Consider the following 17,920-nt stretch of genomic DNA (forward strand, 5'->3'; position numbering starts at 1 on the left):
CTCATTGTGTAACTTCTGATATGTAAAATTTTTAGGCAGTATCTGGGCACTCAAAATGTTTGTTGAGCTCACTGTGAACCAGATGGCGATGGCCTTTAGAGAATAGCTCTGCACCTTAAGAAGAGCATCAGATAATAACAAAGTCGGGGAGGGAGAGTTCTCCTCTTTCTTATTTCATCCAGTATATTTCAAGGCTGATGCAGACTTTTATTTTTTTTTCATGAAGTGGCCCCTGAGCAATGCTGAACTGGTAGACATAATTGAACTCCGGTCTCATGCTTTCTAGTTCCATCAACCTGGCAAAATAACATCATTTGCACTGAGGAGCCCAGGGATTTAACTGCATTTCCCACAAAACCTTCAATCTTCTTTTTTCCCCCCTCTCTCTTACCTGTTCCATGTATGAAAGAACTGATTTTCCAGTTCTAAGGGTCAACTTGCTAGCAAAGAAAACATGTTTTCATAGCAACTTAATTATTTTATTATAATATCTATCAAAAGTATTCATAATCCTTGAATTCTTTTCTGTTTTGTCTGTTTAAACTCCGTGATTTTGAGGAGCTTTACGACAGATAAATGTATACAGTAACGTGTGAACTTGAAGGAAGACTATACAGTTATTTATTTAAGTAAATCTCTAAAAGTTCTCATGTCTATTTAGCCCCACTTACTCTGACATCTGTATTTAAAATGTTAATGCTAATAATTACATTTGGAATAATTCAGATAATCCAACTTTGTGTCATTTAATCTCACTATAGCTCCATCTGGTTTGTTAGAGAACATTAGTGAACAAACAGAATCCTGAAGTCCGAGGGACACAGCAGAAAAGTTGAACATCTGACACTGTGACAGGCCAGAAGCTTTTCAAAGTTGATAGGACGATAAGTGGAATTCTTAGAGGCTGCAAACCATTTGAGACTGAGGAGGATGTCGACTTTCCTGCAGGACAACAACCCTAAGCTTACAGAACAGCCAGACCTGCAGTGGGATGGTTTAGTTGAAATTATATTCATATTGTGGAATCATTCAGACCTACCTCCAATTTTGTAGCACGAGTCAACAAAGTAATGGCTCAGGAGCACTGAATACTAATGTTCCCTTCATTTTAGCCATTTTCATTTGCAATTTTTTGCAAACTGGTAATCCTTTTCCTTCCTCTTAACAATTATGCTCTACGCTGTTTTAATCCACCACATTAAATCCCAACAAAATTCACTGAAGCTTGAGTATGAGCAACCCTTTAACATATGCATGTTAAGGAGGTGCTTATACTTTTCCAAGTTACTGTAAACTCTGTTGAATTGTTGGACACAATGTTTGTAATAATTGGGAAATGTTTCTAAATTTTACCGTCTTTGGTGTTTTCACATGTGGAATTCAATTAAAATAAAATATGTTCATTCAGTAAATAAAAACATATGAGGACTACTGCTAAGTTTCAGAAAACTAGCATATTTTGTGTAACCAGAATGTGTTGAATCACAGAGAACATGTATGTATCAGTATTTGATACCATGAAAATGTATGACTATATTATTGGATTATATAATTACTGTATTAGACTTAGCGTAGTGTGGCAAGAAGAATTATAATTGTGTTTTATAGGTGACTCATGCTGAAAGATTTGTGGGTTTAAATGCACTGGTGGCTTCATTTAAAGTTTGCAGCATGCTGTCAGAAATCAAATAGAGCAAAGGCATGCCACCACTGGGAGTTATTTTTGCCCTTGGTGCAGTTCTGGCTCAGAGGATCTTAAATATAAACCGTTTGTCAGATTGCAAAACAAACATCTCACAGTGAACAACCCTAGTTCAACTCTAGTGCTGCACTCTTTTCTGCAACAGTACAGTAATAAGCAAAGTCTCATAGCATTCATCCCAGCGCTGATCCCTGTCACTTAAACCACATCATCAGCCCAAACTGAGCCATTAAGTCCCAACATATTTTATTATTTTTTTTGCTACAGTGTTTCAAATATCTTTCCTCCTTCAACCTTTTAAATATGTACCATGTATTTATTTTTCTCTAAAAATAACCTGGGGCATGTTTGCCTCCAAAGGCATTGCTATAAGTCCTGTTTGTCCTCCTTTAAGACAGGTAGCTGTATTGACTGGACGGTTGCACTGCCATGATTATCAACATGGTGCACAAAGGTGATTTTGAACAAGCGGAAGGACACAGGAATGATAGAGATGGAGGAAGAAGGGCACAACAACAGGATTTTTTCCTTTCCCCTTTTTCGCCTCGTAGTTGGATGATTAATCGAAAGCCATTAGTGTGGAGTCAAGGCCAGTGAATTCAGCTTTAATTAGTTTCTTTTTTTGCCTCTCATTCTCCTTTGCTTTGACACAACGTATGCATTATCTACACAATGAGAAATTGGCAAAGTGCTTATCTGATTTTGCCTTCAGTGTCTTTTAGCTGCTGTTGCTGTACAGTGGAGTATCAGGAGGTTGATGCCCCACCTGGGATCTCAAGAATGGCTGCTTTAGGACTAGTTCAATGCACACACACGCTCACACACACTCACTCATTTAACACCAACAGCAGAAGGACGTTTAGAGGTGGCGCGGTGGTGTTCTCACTGACATCAACTCTTGAGACTGGATCTGTTTTGGAGATGGAAGTGCAGAGATTTAGAGAGTAATTTCTCGCCTCGCCAAACCTCAAGGCTCAAGACGATATTTGTCATTAGCTAGATAAGGGTGTTATAGTCCTACCTGTCTTTTAATATATATTTAAAAAGATCTAGCATAGATACTATACTGTGACTTATCTGTCTGTAACCTTGGCCTCTGATAACTGAACCTGTAGTGTTAGGGGGACAATTAATTGAAGTAGAGCTAATCCATCTCATCTTGCCATTGTTAATCCTTGGACTGAACAGTTCTTCCACCTGCATTTTAGACCATCTGTGTCCTGTTTAAATTGGTTCCTTTTTTCCCCTTACTTAGGTCGTTTGACACTTAGCATGAAATAATTCTTAAATAAGACCAAACAAATGCTGTGAGGGAAAATCAACTGTGCTTATCACCCTGAACACACATCCCCACTGTTTAACAGGTCCGCCAGCATTATGACTGCTGGGATGCCGTTTATCATTAGGGGCATGGGAACTGTTGAGAGTTGATGATGTCAAGATGGATAGAATAAATTAAATCCCTAGAGAAAACCTGTTGGAGGCTGAGGATGGAGTAGAGGTTCAACTTCCAACATTATAATGACCCTAAGCAACAGGCAGGGCTACAATAGAATGGCGTAGATCAAAGAATATTCATGTGTTACAACGGTCCAGTCAAAGTCTAGAACTCAGTTCAGCTTAGATTCTGTGGCAAAACTTGATAATCACAATATATCGAAGCCATCTTCTTCCACATGATTGCTGTGTTGCGAAAAGCAGGAGCTTTTTATGGATTTCTGTTTCTTGGCCCGATTTAATGTCGACTACATCCTCCCATCTAAAGGTCGAGTCTCTGCGACTCCTCCAGAGTTGCTCCCCTGAGTGATGCTTGCCTTGCGTAGCCTGTCAGATAAAGCGGACAGCCATGTTTGGGACGCTTACAGTTGTGTCAAAGGGCTTGGCGATTAGCATTGCTGCATCCTATTGAGGTGCATCAGGTCAGAGTGCACGGATTTCAGTGCAGGCTACACTTTATAGGTTTGAATTTATTCACATTTATGTTATTTATTTGTTCAGTTACCGTGAAAATACAGTTACAAAATATAGTGAAGTTTGCACATTATAAATTCTGTAAACGTATAAGGGATGTGATCAATTTTGCAAGTTACTGTTCCTATGTAACTTTTGAAATGTAAAAATTCTGTTGGCAATCAAATTTGGTGGCCTACAATGAGCTCATTCTAGAAGGTAATTAAACTTTATTACACTGTACACACTTTATGACCATATGCTGTGCAAATACTCAACTAACCAATTAATTTTACTGAGGTATGTGGGGTCATTTTTCACCACGCTAGCTGTTTTCGTTATTCTTCTGACCCCACCTCAGAGCTCTAAATTACTGTGCAGCTTTTTTTTGTTGTAGCACTCATTTTTGTCAGGTTCTGCAGATTTTAAATTGACATAAAGGACAGCTGGTGGGATTGAAGAGTAGTCCAATGTAATTGCACAGAGCCAAAGACAAAATGACAGACTTTTTTTTTATCCCTTCCCTCTGGTCTTTTGTTTTTGTTTCTTGTTGTCATGAGAGCTACAGGGTTTATCTGGACTTGTTTGTGAAGATAACAGGATTCCTCCCTGAGCCGTTTTCTGTTTACAGTCCTGCGAATATATTTCACACAGAGGCGACCCGCAGCTAGTTGATTCAATGACAAAAATAGAATCCGTGCGTGATGTCAGGGCCGCCTTTATTATCAATTCATAAGCAGATTTTATTATCCTTAAAGTCTAAACATTTCATTTTCATGGCTGACTTTTACTGATGCTGCAACCACTTTAATTACAGCAGAAGTGGACAGCTGGGTTTGTCAACCTTTTGGGTATTACTGAACCTCACCCCATCTGACTGCTAATCTTTTATTTAATAAAACAGTCTTTGCTGTGGCATTTACATACTCTCTCCCAAGTCAATTACGCTCATGGAGTTGTGGTTATTATCATCAGGCCAATAACGGAGATTAGCCAAAGTCACCTCGGCTATTCAGGCTGCGACTCTTTTGTTGTCTTACTTTCAGAAGGTCATCGATTGCCATGATCCATTTTCACAGTGCGCCAGCCGTCCCACATCTCTGTCCTTTGTGTTCCTCTAGAGCTGCGGGAGATAGTGTTTGTCGTCCAGAGTCAAAGGAACTCCTTCCACGTGAGGCAGGCGGAAGAGCGGAGAGCAGATTTGCTGAAGCAGGTGCATGGTCTGACAGAGGTAAGAGTGAAGTCTCCGTTACAGTTAGTCTGGCATGGAAAACGGCACGCATAAACTCAGAGAGCGTTAATGTGCTGAAATTAACCTTTGATGTCATAAAAATAAACACATCCCTGAATCTAAATGTTTATGCCCCATGCTGTCAACTGTGGTTTGTAAAAAAAATTATTTACACACCATATATATTTCCACTGAAAACAAATTCATTTTCCATCTGCGATAACATAAAGAAATACTGCTAGATTTTAAGTTAAATGATAGCATTGAGAATTATTTATATCCTCTACAGCTCTTGCGTGTAAAGCACATCTAAGCCTTAAATATGAAAGCGCAGTCTAAAATATTTAACACTTTTAGCTTTTTGTGACATGTGGTTACTTATAATTTGATATAATTAGGAAATCTTGAGCAGCACTCTAAAGGAGACTGAGGACACTGCATCTGAATGTGCTGCACTTGATGGTGCTGCAGAGGTAAAATGATGGCAATGCCCTAAAATGATTTCCACATTTTAGGAACACTGAGGGAGAAATTTACAAAGCAGTTCCATCGGCTATTTTTTTTTTCTTCCTTTGCTTTGATCCTGCTATTTGCTTCCTTTCTTCTCTGGATTCACAAAGCAATTTGCTTTAAATACAGGCAGTAGCAGCTCCACCTATCACGACCGGAAAATGTGAGCAATTTGCACCTGTTGTTGTTTATAATCATGGTTGTTCCCGCAGAAGCAGCTAAAATTTCAAGTAATTTACCCTTTAATGATTCTGTTGATGGACCTTACTGGGTTAATTTAGCAGTTTGATGCAAATGACAAAACATTTGTCATTTTTCTTCTGATATCTTTCATATATTTATTTTAAAGAGGAATCTGTTTACCTTCTGTGTTTTTTCCTATTGACTATGATTCAAAATATTGCAATTTAATTTCCATCTTTATTTGTGTTTTCATTTCTTGATATTCAAAATTTTATTTGAGGACAAAAGGTTGTAGGTTACCATTTGTGTGACTTCACAAATTGAGTCATTTTTAAAATGCCTCTTTGGATTGATTGTAAATGCTGCTGATCCCTGGTTTAGACAATTTATTTGAATCTTTAGTTAGTTGCTGAAATATCAGACAGATTTCATCAGAAGAAAAGATTAAATATCCTGACATGTTTTGCCTCATTCTAACAAACCGCATCAACAAAGTGACGTTCTTCTTGGTGATGCAATTTTGGGAACAGATCTGCCTTTGCATCTAGATTCAGAATTAGAAACATGTGCAGATTAAGATTTTGCAAACTTTTAGCACCGTTTAATTGCTGTGTGAATCGAACCGTGAGTGTTGCTCACCTTGACATCTTTAGTGCCTTACTGATGGATGTTTCACAGAGGGAAAGTAACATTTGTTAAACATTGAGATTTGGGTATCTATCTTCACCAAACATTTCTTTTGGGGAAAGATCCCAGTGCGGTAAGTGGCCCTGATTGACCCATCTTTTCAGAATTATGTCAACAGAATAGTGATTCCAGGTTTGGTAGATGGTGTTTTTTTATTTATTTATTATTATTATTATTACATTTTAGATGTGTGCTATAATTTGAGCTTTTATTTAGGTTTTTCAGAGTCTAGGACCCTAATTCAAACCCATGTCACACTTTGAAGATTGGCATTTGTGAAAATAATGCTTCATTATTAATCCAGTACTTTCATTTTGCTGTCACATAAAATCCCAATTAAATGCACTATTGTTTCAGGCAATAAACTGACAAAACGTGTTAAAAGTTCCTGAATATTTGAATTATTTTTATTCAGAGGTAGTTTGGCAATGAAGCTGTTTATGATGGTGTAATGTAATATCATGCATTGCATTCACACTTTGTACATCGGATTTATTTACCAATAGCAAAATTTATGCAACGGGTCGATAATAAAGGAAGATATTCACGGAAATATCACAAACAGAAGAAGATATGTGCAGACAGTAAATAAAATGTAAACTCTTAATACATTCCTCCTCCCTTTCTTCTTAAACTGATTATAAATTATACTGACCTGGCCATGACTTTCTCCGCTTCCAAGACACGGAGCAGTTTTGCAGATAATGCTATTTAAGTCTTACGTTGTGCTTCTCGCGCATCAAAAGAGTTAGACTCACACATTCTCATCCTGTGGATTTTGGTGTTTTGCATTATGCATTTAAAATATCTTGAAATTCATGTTGCGATTCAGAAAAAAGAGAGATTACTGGAATAAGAAAATTTGTAATTGCTCGTCTTATGAAAAAAGACGCACACAAAAAAAGCTGCAGGCAGCAATTAACCAGTCACAAAGAAAATCAAGATCATAGGATTTGTACAACCAAATCACGATGCTGTCTTTTGTCTATGATTAAAGTCGACCTTATGCTGTTGTCACAAAATGTGAAAAATGTCAGGATGGTATTAGTAACGTGTTAAATAATTAGACTACCTGATTAGTGACATGAAATTGTTCAGAACTATAAATATTTATATCTCTGGGTTTCTTTCGCCCATAGCAGATGAAGATTATGTGATAGCTGCTTGTTTAAAAAACAGAGACATATGTATGAGTCTGCCCACCTCCTGCGTTTTTGCAGTCCAACATTCTGCCTTCTGGGAAAATTCACATCACATTTATGAAGCATGTTTGTCATTTAGCCAAGGTTGTTATCCACAGAGACACAGACCGGGAGCGGGAATGAGATGAAGCAATGCAATTTCTTTTTTCCATCAGTGGTGCGAAAAAGATTGTTTTAACATGCATTTAATTCAGCAGTTGGAGTATTGCCATTTGTAGAGTCAAGAAGCAACTAAAATATAATCATTGTCCTTTTTTTAACTTATTTATTTATTTTTTGTTTGTTTTTGTAGCCAGTAACGTTCCGTTAACCTTCATTTTCTTGATTGCAAACCACTTGGTTTGTTGTTCATTGCAACTTTATTCTCACCAAGCTGGCTTTTATAGAGTTTGTGACAGTAGCCACTTTATCACAGCCACGTCAACAAAAATATGTTGAAAAAAAAATCTAAAGGTTTCTAAAGGTATTGCATATTTCGTCATTGCTTTCTTTATAGATTAGCAGAGATGGACATTAGAGATCCATTATATTATGTAATCATTTAACTCGCTAATATAGATGTTTGGGTTTGATACGAAACACACCTGACTAATACTAATTAACAAGTGTAAGCAGCAGCATCAGATTCGGTGTTTGGACCGAGCGGCAGTCAGACAGAGTGGGTCAGTCTTTGTACTGGCTTGCTGTCTGACGACTGGACCGTGTTGTAATGAACCACAGGGTCAGACTTTGCTGCTTTTCCCTTCTCTGCCAGCACAAGCTGGCTTTGAAAATCCTCGCATATTTTTTCCGTCTGTACGACAGAAAATTGTGCTCAAACATATTCCTCTCATTTGCAGGCAACTGTGAGCTCTGTCTTTTTTTTTTTTTTTTTTTACAAAACATCTTGTTCTTGTTTTCAGATCTTTGTTTTAGAAGTTCCCCCCTTGTTATGAGAGCAAGACGGCAACAGAGTGACAAGATGTTAATCGCTCAATGTCCATCCCAAAAACAAAAAGGAGCAAATAAAATAATGAATAGTATATGCAAATAATACTTCATATGTTTTCATAACATGAATAATACACAGTTAAAGGTAGTTTACAAACATGTATGTTAAGCAATTAAGTGAAAGAAAAGACGCTTCTGTTGATTAATACAGTTTAGATCATTTTATTATTAATTTTGTAGATTGGATATTTATTTACTCCATATGTTGGGTTTAAAGAAAACAGAACATCTAAACAAAATGCGAGTAGCATTAGATGACTATTAGCAGACTGGTGGAGGGTTAACAATACACCAGATAGTTTGGTCCCAAGAATTAGTCGAGACCGGATACTTAGTGTATGTTTGCGAAAAACTAACAACTAGGAAAGTCTAAAATCGTGATTATTCCCTCTGAACAATGCAGTTCTTAGTCATAACATCTTAGTCTGACTGTTTGTTTTTATTTCAATCAATCTTCTTCAGGCTCCTGTTTTCCAGTGATCATTTTTAATGACTTTATTTTTTTAAATTTTCATCTCAGGTGGGTACAGATTGTTGACATAATTTCTGCTTTTCAGTTCATTAACACGAGGTTCAAAATTGTGTAAAATGAATCTATCCGGTACTCAATATTAGTCGATGTTTTCAATTAAAGTGTCATATTCAGAATCGTTCAGTTAATTTCTTTAACACATTTACTTTCCTTGTTGTGGATTTGTTTTTCTTTAAGTTTGGTAGGAATGCAAGTCAGTGTTGCAGGCACTACAAGTAATGTAAATAAGAGTTGCTATTAAATAAATTACAGTACGAGAAAAATATTCAACTGCAGATAATCTCCATCTAGACTTATAGCATGTATTACATAGCTACATGCACACTCTTCTCAGGGGAAATCCTTTCTACAAAATAAATAGCTCCCATTTCTATTTTCTGCAGTATGCTTGTAGCCAGTGACCCCGACCTAATTGGATGAAGACTTCTTGTCCTCACAGATTCGCAGATTCATCTTCCTTTTGTTGATCTCATAACTCCTACATGCCCACAAGCAGTCTTTCCACTCAGAGCATGCACTGCCTTCATAAATGATCTGTAAAACAATAGCTGTGAAGAGCAGGAAATGATACTTGTGAAAATATTGACACTAACGCTTGAGAGGTTGATAAGCCCAGAAAAACACGGTATAAATTCAGTTCTAAAACAGGAAAAAACATTTGAAACCACGGAGATGCACCTTTTAAATAGAAGATCTTGGCAAACCTTCACTAGAGCATTGATAAAACTGTTGTCCTTTCAGTTTCTGCATGTCTCTTGTTAGTTCATCTTTAGCTTTTCAAAGTTATTATGAATTGTCTGGTTTCTTTGTGTGTTTCAGAAGCCGCCTGCAGTGTTGCTTCTTCACACTTTGTCAGACAACGAGGGTGATTGGAGCATTCTTCCTCTTCTGCCTTAGTAAGTATCACTGTTCATATTTTATAATCACTTAAAAAACCACACTCTCACCCAACTCCACTGATGTTGGGAAAGTTTTACGATTTTATTAAGGTTTTCGGCTTGCATGTTTATTAATTTTGCTTCGAAGCCCCGCAGTAATTGTTATTGATGGCTTCACATTATGATAAATTCATTTTTAATTTGTTTGTGGGTTTTAAAATGGGCCTATTAGTGCAGTTAATCATCAGTGTTAACAGCAGGATAAAAATTCTCCGTGCTTCACAAGAATCTTGCAACTTCCCTAGTTCTTATACATAACAAAGATTCAGCACTTGGAGCTTTAAAGTAAGATCACACCATTATGCAGCCTGACTGTGTAAACTTAGTTCCCTTTTTTTGATTTTATTTCCTCTTGCATGAAACTGTGACTGCCTTGATCTGATTTGGCTGAGAGGGAGCCCCAGTTGGATTGTTTCTCAGCTTTTTGTCTGTTTGCGTTGTGCATGTCACGGCTCTGTTTACCGCTGCTTTATTATGCAGCTCTAGCTTTGATTAGCCTGTTTTTTTTCTTCTTCTTTCTATCTTTTCAGTTTGTCCCACTCTTTTGGGAAAAACTCATCCTGGATTGTATTTCTTGAGGAGGAAACAAATGTGAAGATGGTTACTCTTCTTCAAGTCCTGGCAAAATTTCCCAAAAATAAGGTGAGCATGTTTAATTATGCCAATCGTGAAATGATTCCGTTACACGTTTTAAGCTTCTCATTGCAATTCAGATACAGTTACTTTCAAAATAATTTACAAGATTGAGTCTGTTATAGGTTATAAGACAAAGCAAAGAAATTATATTATGCAGCTAATTACATAATAAATAACTTAAGACAGCTACAGAATATTTCACAGAGGTGCAGTGCAGTTTTATAAAACATGTCTTATTGGAACATGAAAACCTTCCAGAGTGCAGAAGTTTTTAACACCAACGGCTAAATGCATGTTCTATTTTATGAATAACTGAACACAAGCTTGTGTTGGAAAGAGTTTCTTTCGTAACTTATTGTATCACAACTTATAACACATTCAGTGCCAAACCAGTATCTCTATAATTAGGCAAACTGTAATAATAGTGCGTTACAGCTGTGCAGAGAATTATGTGTTGAGGTCGCCATCTGTAAGACTGGCTATTTTTAAATAAAGTGCTGACATGTGTAATTGTCTTTAAATGAGTGGAGGTGTTAGAAAAGAGGATGTGAAAAGAAAAGAAAAGTTGGAGCGCCTCACCAGAGACAAATTCAAACCTGAGGCAGGTAAAGCTGGCTCACTAGCAGACTTCCACATTTACAGAACGGCCTTAAATATTGCATTTATTAATCTCAAGTGATTAAGGTTAAGGTTATCCACACTAATTTATAGTTGGATGGTTTGTATGTTGCTGAATCCTCCATCATCAGCTGTTCTTGCAGTTGTTTATCCTCCCCATGGTGCCCATTCAAAGCATTGCTAGAAAATGTCAATAGGAGGAGTCGACTCCTAAATCATAAATTTGAGTGGATAATGCTAAAATAAAATATATGTGGAGTATCTCACTAAGTGGATCAAATTTGATGGTAGATCGTAAAAACCGATGGATGTAGATCTAATCTCCTCTTTTCACAGCTGCTCTTGTGATGCACTTACATCTTCTACATGCGCACCCACGCATGGATGCACACAGTTTACCCTAACATCTCTAATTCATACCCTTATGACCTATTCATATTTTGTCATGAAATAGCCACAAACTTCAATGCATGCTATTGGGACTGTATGCAATGGACCAACACAAAGTGGTGTATGTTTGTGAAGTGGAAGGAATATTACACATGGTTTTTAAAAATATTTTATCTGTGTGTATTTGTATTCAGTTCCTTTGAGCCAAAGCTTAAACAAAGTTTTGCTGTAATAACAAGTCTTTTAGGGTATGTCTCAAAACTTTTCCACTTGTGCAAACTGAGATTTTTGATAGGTTTTGCTTGGAAAATTGCTCTTTGGCTATATGTTTCCTGTCGTTGTCGTCCAAACTAGTTAAATTTTTTTTACATGTTACTCTCTCCACCTTCTTCTGAACTTTGACTAATACGTGTTTTTATGCAGAAGGAAAAGATTCAATATTTACTTTTTTTTTCTGACAAATATAGCGCTTGGTGGACAAAACATAGTAATTTCTTTTGTCCCATATGACCAGAATGCTTCCTTTTTCATTTGTTTGTCATATGGACTGTGGCAAAATGCATCAACAGATTTTTGCTTCCTACTCTTAAATAAAGGACCAATTTTTTTGGCACTGAAAATATTTATTTAAGAGTGTTTGATAAAAGGAGAGGACATGTTTTCAGATTATTTGTAAAAATTATAAATTTAATCCATGAATCATTTTTCTTTATTTTTACAAATAATAACGAGTTCGTGTTGGTCTGATTACAAAAAAGCAAAGAAATAGATTTATGGTTGCTGCATGACAAAATGTAGAAAAAAAATCAAGGGCTGCAAATACTTAATTATAGCCTTATAGCAGTGGTCCCCAAACGTTTTCCTGTGAGGGCCACATAACTTTTCACTTCTCTGGTGGGGGCCGTAGTCAGTTTGTAACAGAAAAATGTTACACGGTTATAAATTGTTGACAAGGGCGGGGGGTGCGCGTTACTCGATTGATTTTTACCCAAAAATCGTTAGTGAAACGATCACTGGGACTGACTAGTATATATTCCATTGAGGGAAAGTAACTTTAACATAAAGGCTCGTTTTGAAGTATAAGCTGCTACTTACAGGCATTGCTTCGAAGAATTCGACCTGGAATGCGGTGTTCATAACAAACACGTGTGTTCATCTGCTCTACCGCTAGCAAACAACCGTACTGATTAAATAACATAAAAGTCAAGCAGTTCCCTAAAAGTCCAACAGATGGCAGCAATGTGCCATGCAAAACAAAACACCCACAGTTTACAGGACACACTTCCTGCTAAAGAGCCCCCTGGTGGTTGAAGAAAAATCCACATATAAACCAGAAAATACAATATATGAAAAAAAATCTGAATGCTCTCTGGTATTGTTCAGGGGGCCGGACCAAATGTGGAGGTGGGCCGGATCCGGCCCGCGGACCGTAGTTTGGGGACCACAGCCTTATAGCATCACAATGAGTGTAGTTCATCTGTGCCTGTTAAAATCCACAGAGCTCCTTCAGCTAATTATATCAACCTTTCAATTAAATGTCTTAGATGCCATCTAAACACTAATTAAATCTTGCATTTAAAAATTCATCTATATTGCTTAATAAAGTTGGCAGATAATAAATTAGTTAATGATGCAAAAAGCCATCAAAGACACTGTAATAAATCATGTGATTCCCCTCCTCTAAGTTGCTTATTTGAGATTTTTCCGAGATAATCCAAATAACTGGAGCACATTTTTGTTTGATCTGTACCATTAACATTTAATTATTTGCATTTTCATTGCTGGTTGCACACTGTCTGAAACAAGAGTATACATTTTGTTCTAATTACACATTGATGTGAAGCCAGCAGGATTTAGTAATCACTCATTTCCATCACCAAATCCAGAGGTTAGCATTGCTCTGCTCCTTTTCTGTCTTGTATAAATCCTGCATGGTGTTTTACTTCCAAGGAAAAGATGGTAAATATTGTATGCATATTAACAGCTTCCTCCTGAGGAGGATGGGAAGACAAAGTACAACATCCCGATGACTTGATTCATTACAACATGCCCTAGAGCTAAAATATTCTCTCTCAAGTGTTACCAGCTCCGTGTGGTCAGCGTCAGTTTGAGTCAAAGAAGGCAAGCCAAGTTTTCATCTCGGAATATTTAAGGAAATTAGTCACTCTCACAAGAAAAGAAAAAGATTCAGTGTTCTACCAAACCAGTTTGAAACGAACATTTAATGGAAATGAATTTATGCATTGTTTTCTGAAAGATGTGGTTCTCCAGATATAACCAGAGACATGTAATAATTATGCTAAACTGAGTTAAAAAAACATTAAAACATTTATACTAAAATAATTCCATGTGGTTCACATTCATGGCCTCATGTTTTTCACCTCTGGCTGAGCAGGAGAAACTGACTTTTGACTAAAACTCTGAAGTAATTTATGGTGTTTTTCTTATCTAAGTGCAAATTGTCCCACCTAAGAAATGAAATGTTTGTTCCTGTTGCTCTTTGCTGTGCAGTTTAAGAAAAAGAAATGTACCATTCTTTTCTAAAATGCTGCTTTCACACAGATGTTATTAGGTTCCCTAACACAAACACTTCACCTTAAAACATGTTTGCCGAAACATTCTTTCACTATTTCGGTGCTTAGAGTTTGAGCTAAATTTCTATTTTGTTCCATGATCTACTTCACTTCAGAGAGTTGTCATGACATTTTGCTTGAAAACTAATAAATAAATTCATAAAACATCTCCAAATTTGACAGTTCTGACATAATACAGATCAAATATTATTTTGTTGAAATGCAGTGCCTACTAATTTAAATCCATTAAAAAACTCTTTGCTCTTTTATTTGTTGCTTTTGTAATGAATAATATAGTTGGGCTTACAGCACTTCCTTTAAAGACTTTAATGGCATATATTTTTATCAGGCATAATTATCCAGGAGTAGGTAATATTGTAGATATAATTATTTTCTCTTTGAGATATCAAACGTTACACTCAGCATCTTATCAGCTGCAATATATGACATTATTTCAAGTTTGTTCCCTCAAAAATGCTTGTTATTTCTCCAGTGAGTTGCAAACCTACTCACTGGAAATAATTTCAAAGATTTTCTGACAAGTGCAGTATGAACGCTGCTTAATTAGGCCAGAAGCTGGAATGTTGCAGAAGCTGGAATGTTGCTCTAAATTTTATAGCATGGTAAAAGTGACAAAAAAAATAATAAAATTTTTTACTTCCTTCTAACATAATGAAATTTGTATGTCCTTGAATTTTTCGTTATCAGGAGTGGTTTCTCGGCAAGCCTCTGCATGATGAGGAGTCGACCATCATTCATCACTACGCCTTTGCAGAAAATCCCTCAATCTTTAAATATCCAGACTTTGCTGCTGCTTGGGCCTTAAGCATGCCGCTAGTTGTTCGGTGAGTCGAAAATTTGACAGATTTCACATCAAACAGGAGTCAATAGACAAAATGCTTTGTAGTGAGTATTTCTTTTCATGATTTGGATTTTTTTTTTTCTTTAGGCTTGCCAACAAAGTGAGAGATGAGCCACTGAAATCTGACTTCACTATTGACCTAAAACATGAGGTAAGAAGATACAAGGGTTGAAGATTTACCTGCAGACTTTTTCAGTGTTTTAAAACTTTTTTTTTTAATTCTCAGACTCAACTCTATACAGGTCTGCTACTGTATAATCTATTTGCACAGAAAGAGAAAAAGCATGGCAGCCATCTAAGCCTTGAAGTAAATCTTGTTACTTTGGAGAATTATCATGGTGTGGCTATGAGGCTCTTTTTCTTATCACCCAAATTCAGTCACGGAAGCATCGTGGGATTTTGTGGAGTAAACATGACATTATCAGAAGTCTGTTTAAGGTGGTTGAATTTTAGACGACATACATTCTTTACTGCAGATTTAAATAAAATGTGTTGTGCTTTCCTTAGGTATGCAAAAAAAATAAAAAATATATATATATATATATATTTTTATATATATATATATATATATATATATATATATATATAGAGAGAGAGAGAGAGAGAGAGAGAGAGTATATATGGAAGGTATTAAGTACTATTTTTGTTTAGAAATTGCATATGGGCTTATTTTATGTCTGAGACATGCAACTGCATTACTTCTTAATGTCATTGAGGCTTGTAATTATGTTTTTTTCTTGCTCATTCATCTTTTCAAAATAGCTCATCTCTGTCAGATTGAATGGGGAGCGAGCATGCATGAATCAGTTTTCATTTCTTTCCAAAAATTCTCATTCGATTTAAGTCTGAGTCACTCCGACACTCTGGACGTTTGTTCTGGGTCGTTGTCCTGATGGAAGGTGAACGTCTGTCACAGTCTGAAATTATTTACAGCCTCCAACAGTTTGTTTCGCCCAGGATTGTCCTGCGTTTGGCTTCAACCTTCTTGCCTTTAACTCTCACCGGCTTTCCTGTATATGCTGTGAAAACATGTTACTGCCACGTTTGCTACACCATAGGGGATAAGGCTGTACATGCTTCGTACTTCTGAAGTTTGAAGTAAATTAAATCCAGTCGGTACCACTGGATTTAATTTAGGCGTCAAAGTAAAGGAGACCAAATACAAATGAGTGCTACACTTTTAGGATTGTTTATTATTATTATTATTATTATTATTATTATTATTATTATTATTGAAACCATGTAGGCTTTTTCCTTTCCATTTCACAGTTCTACACTACCTGGTGCTGACTAACTAAGATTGTGAAAGTAATGTGACAAAATGCGATTACTGTTCAAGGACTGTGAATGGTTGTATAGTTTTTTAGAGGTATAAATTGAAAGAGACATAATAAAAAAAAACAACCAAATAAATTAAGAGAAACGGGAAAAAGGTTCAAAAATCATCATAACACAAAATGGTAATGAATACAAAGAAGAAAAATGCTGGCCAATAAAAGCTTTCTGAGATGATTTGCATAATTTTCTACAAGATTTAAGAACCTACTATAATTAATTTACAAGCTGAGCTAATAAAAGAAAGATGAATTAAACCATCAGAGCTTTTGGAAATTTAACATTATCTAGATCTTGATGTGATGATACTTCAATCAGAGTTTTTTGTGCACTAACATTACAGCCTTTAGAGCTGACTGGTTACTTTTGGACAATCCAGTTTTATTTTAGTCATCTTAAAAACTTAGTAGCGTTCTGCTTTTTTTCGTTTTTTCTTTTAATAGGGTCACAGATTATTTTTACCAACATTTTCAGCCTCTTTTTTTTCCCTTGTGTCCTTCTGTCAACCTTTCTGATATTTATTTTTACTCTGTACATTTGTTGAGTTTGATTTTGGTGTGAATACAATTTAGTTATAAAACAGTACTGAATGTCATGTTGTTGTTTTTAATGTATAATTGATTTAGGTCATTAACCTTAATAATTTTTTTTTCTCTTCTCAGATTGCTTTGTACATCTGGGATGGTGGGAACGGCCCCCATCTCACTGCTGTCCCTGAATTGTGCACGGAGCCAGAGGGCTCTCCTAATGCTCAGTATTGTGCAACCACTCTAAGAAAAGACCCTCCACTGTGTGTGAGTACCTGTTCTGTTCAACTGTCCTAAGATCTAAAAAAATAAAAAATAAAAATAAAAAATTAAATTACCACCAAACATCAAGAGTAGGGTACTGTTTGTTACTGGTGGACATTGGATTGATTCAACCTTGCTTTTATATGGCATTATAAGGAAAAAGTCTTGGATTTTGTCGTACTAAATTAAATTTAGTTTTGTGCCAAGATTGAAGTCACCCCCTGTTGCTAAGCAACTTCTGCTCATATTTTTTTCCTGGCAGTTCCTTCCCTTTTATTTTCTTTAATCTAAATCTTTTCAAGTTTACGCTTTCTGTTATCAATTAATTTTATTATAATAAGCCTGCCGAACTGCACTGTAGCTTATCTTCATTATTTAGATTACAGGACTTAAAAAAAGTTTTAATTAAAATGTCAATTTTGCACAATGAGAGACAATTGAAAGAGGCTTCAATTTCCCCATCTCTTATGCTTGCCTAACAAGTATTCTTATTTTAGCATTTATTTATCTTTAAGCACTTAAAATAGGAAATTTTCTACATTTGGTGCTATTCTGATTAAACAAAAATCACCATCTATGCTTTATTTATATCCAGTCTGTATTTTTTACAGTAATCTTTTTTGCAAAGATGGTCCACATGGTAACTTGCTTGTGTTTGGAAGGTCTGTGTTCTGTGACAATGGAAGATGCAATGGCTTAACTAAATCATTTCTATTATTGTGGTCCTACGCATCTGATGCTTTGGCTTATAAAATGCCACTGCTTTTATTTGGAAATGTAGAAAAGCTCT

The 17,920-nt window shown here is 36.1% G+C and overlaps 1 protein-coding gene across 1 annotated transcript in view; it reads left to right on the top strand.

Moving 5' to 3' along the window:
• Positions 1-17,920, top strand: part of b3glcta (beta 3-glucosyltransferase a) — a 90,431-nt gene that overhangs the window by 50,112 nt on the left and 22,399 nt on the right. Inside the window, exons 4-9 of the mRNA XM_008426260.3 lie at positions 4,774-4,883; positions 9,807-9,883; positions 10,456-10,567; positions 14,851-14,987; positions 15,092-15,155; positions 17,002-17,133. Coding sequence (XP_008424482.2) covers positions 4,774-4,883; positions 9,807-9,883; positions 10,456-10,567; positions 14,851-14,987; positions 15,092-15,155; positions 17,002-17,133 — 632 coding nt within the window. The remainder of the gene's footprint in view (positions 1-4,773; positions 4,884-9,806; positions 9,884-10,455; positions 10,568-14,850; positions 14,988-15,091; positions 15,156-17,001; positions 17,134-17,920) is intronic.

The sequence above is a fragment of the Poecilia reticulata genome, chromosome 13 (genome assembly GCF_904066995.2).
Source record: "Poecilia reticulata chromosome 13, P_reticulata-male-v2, whole genome shotgun sequence".
Taxonomy (NCBI): domain Eukaryota; kingdom Metazoa; phylum Chordata; class Actinopteri; order Cyprinodontiformes; family Poeciliidae; genus Poecilia; species Poecilia reticulata.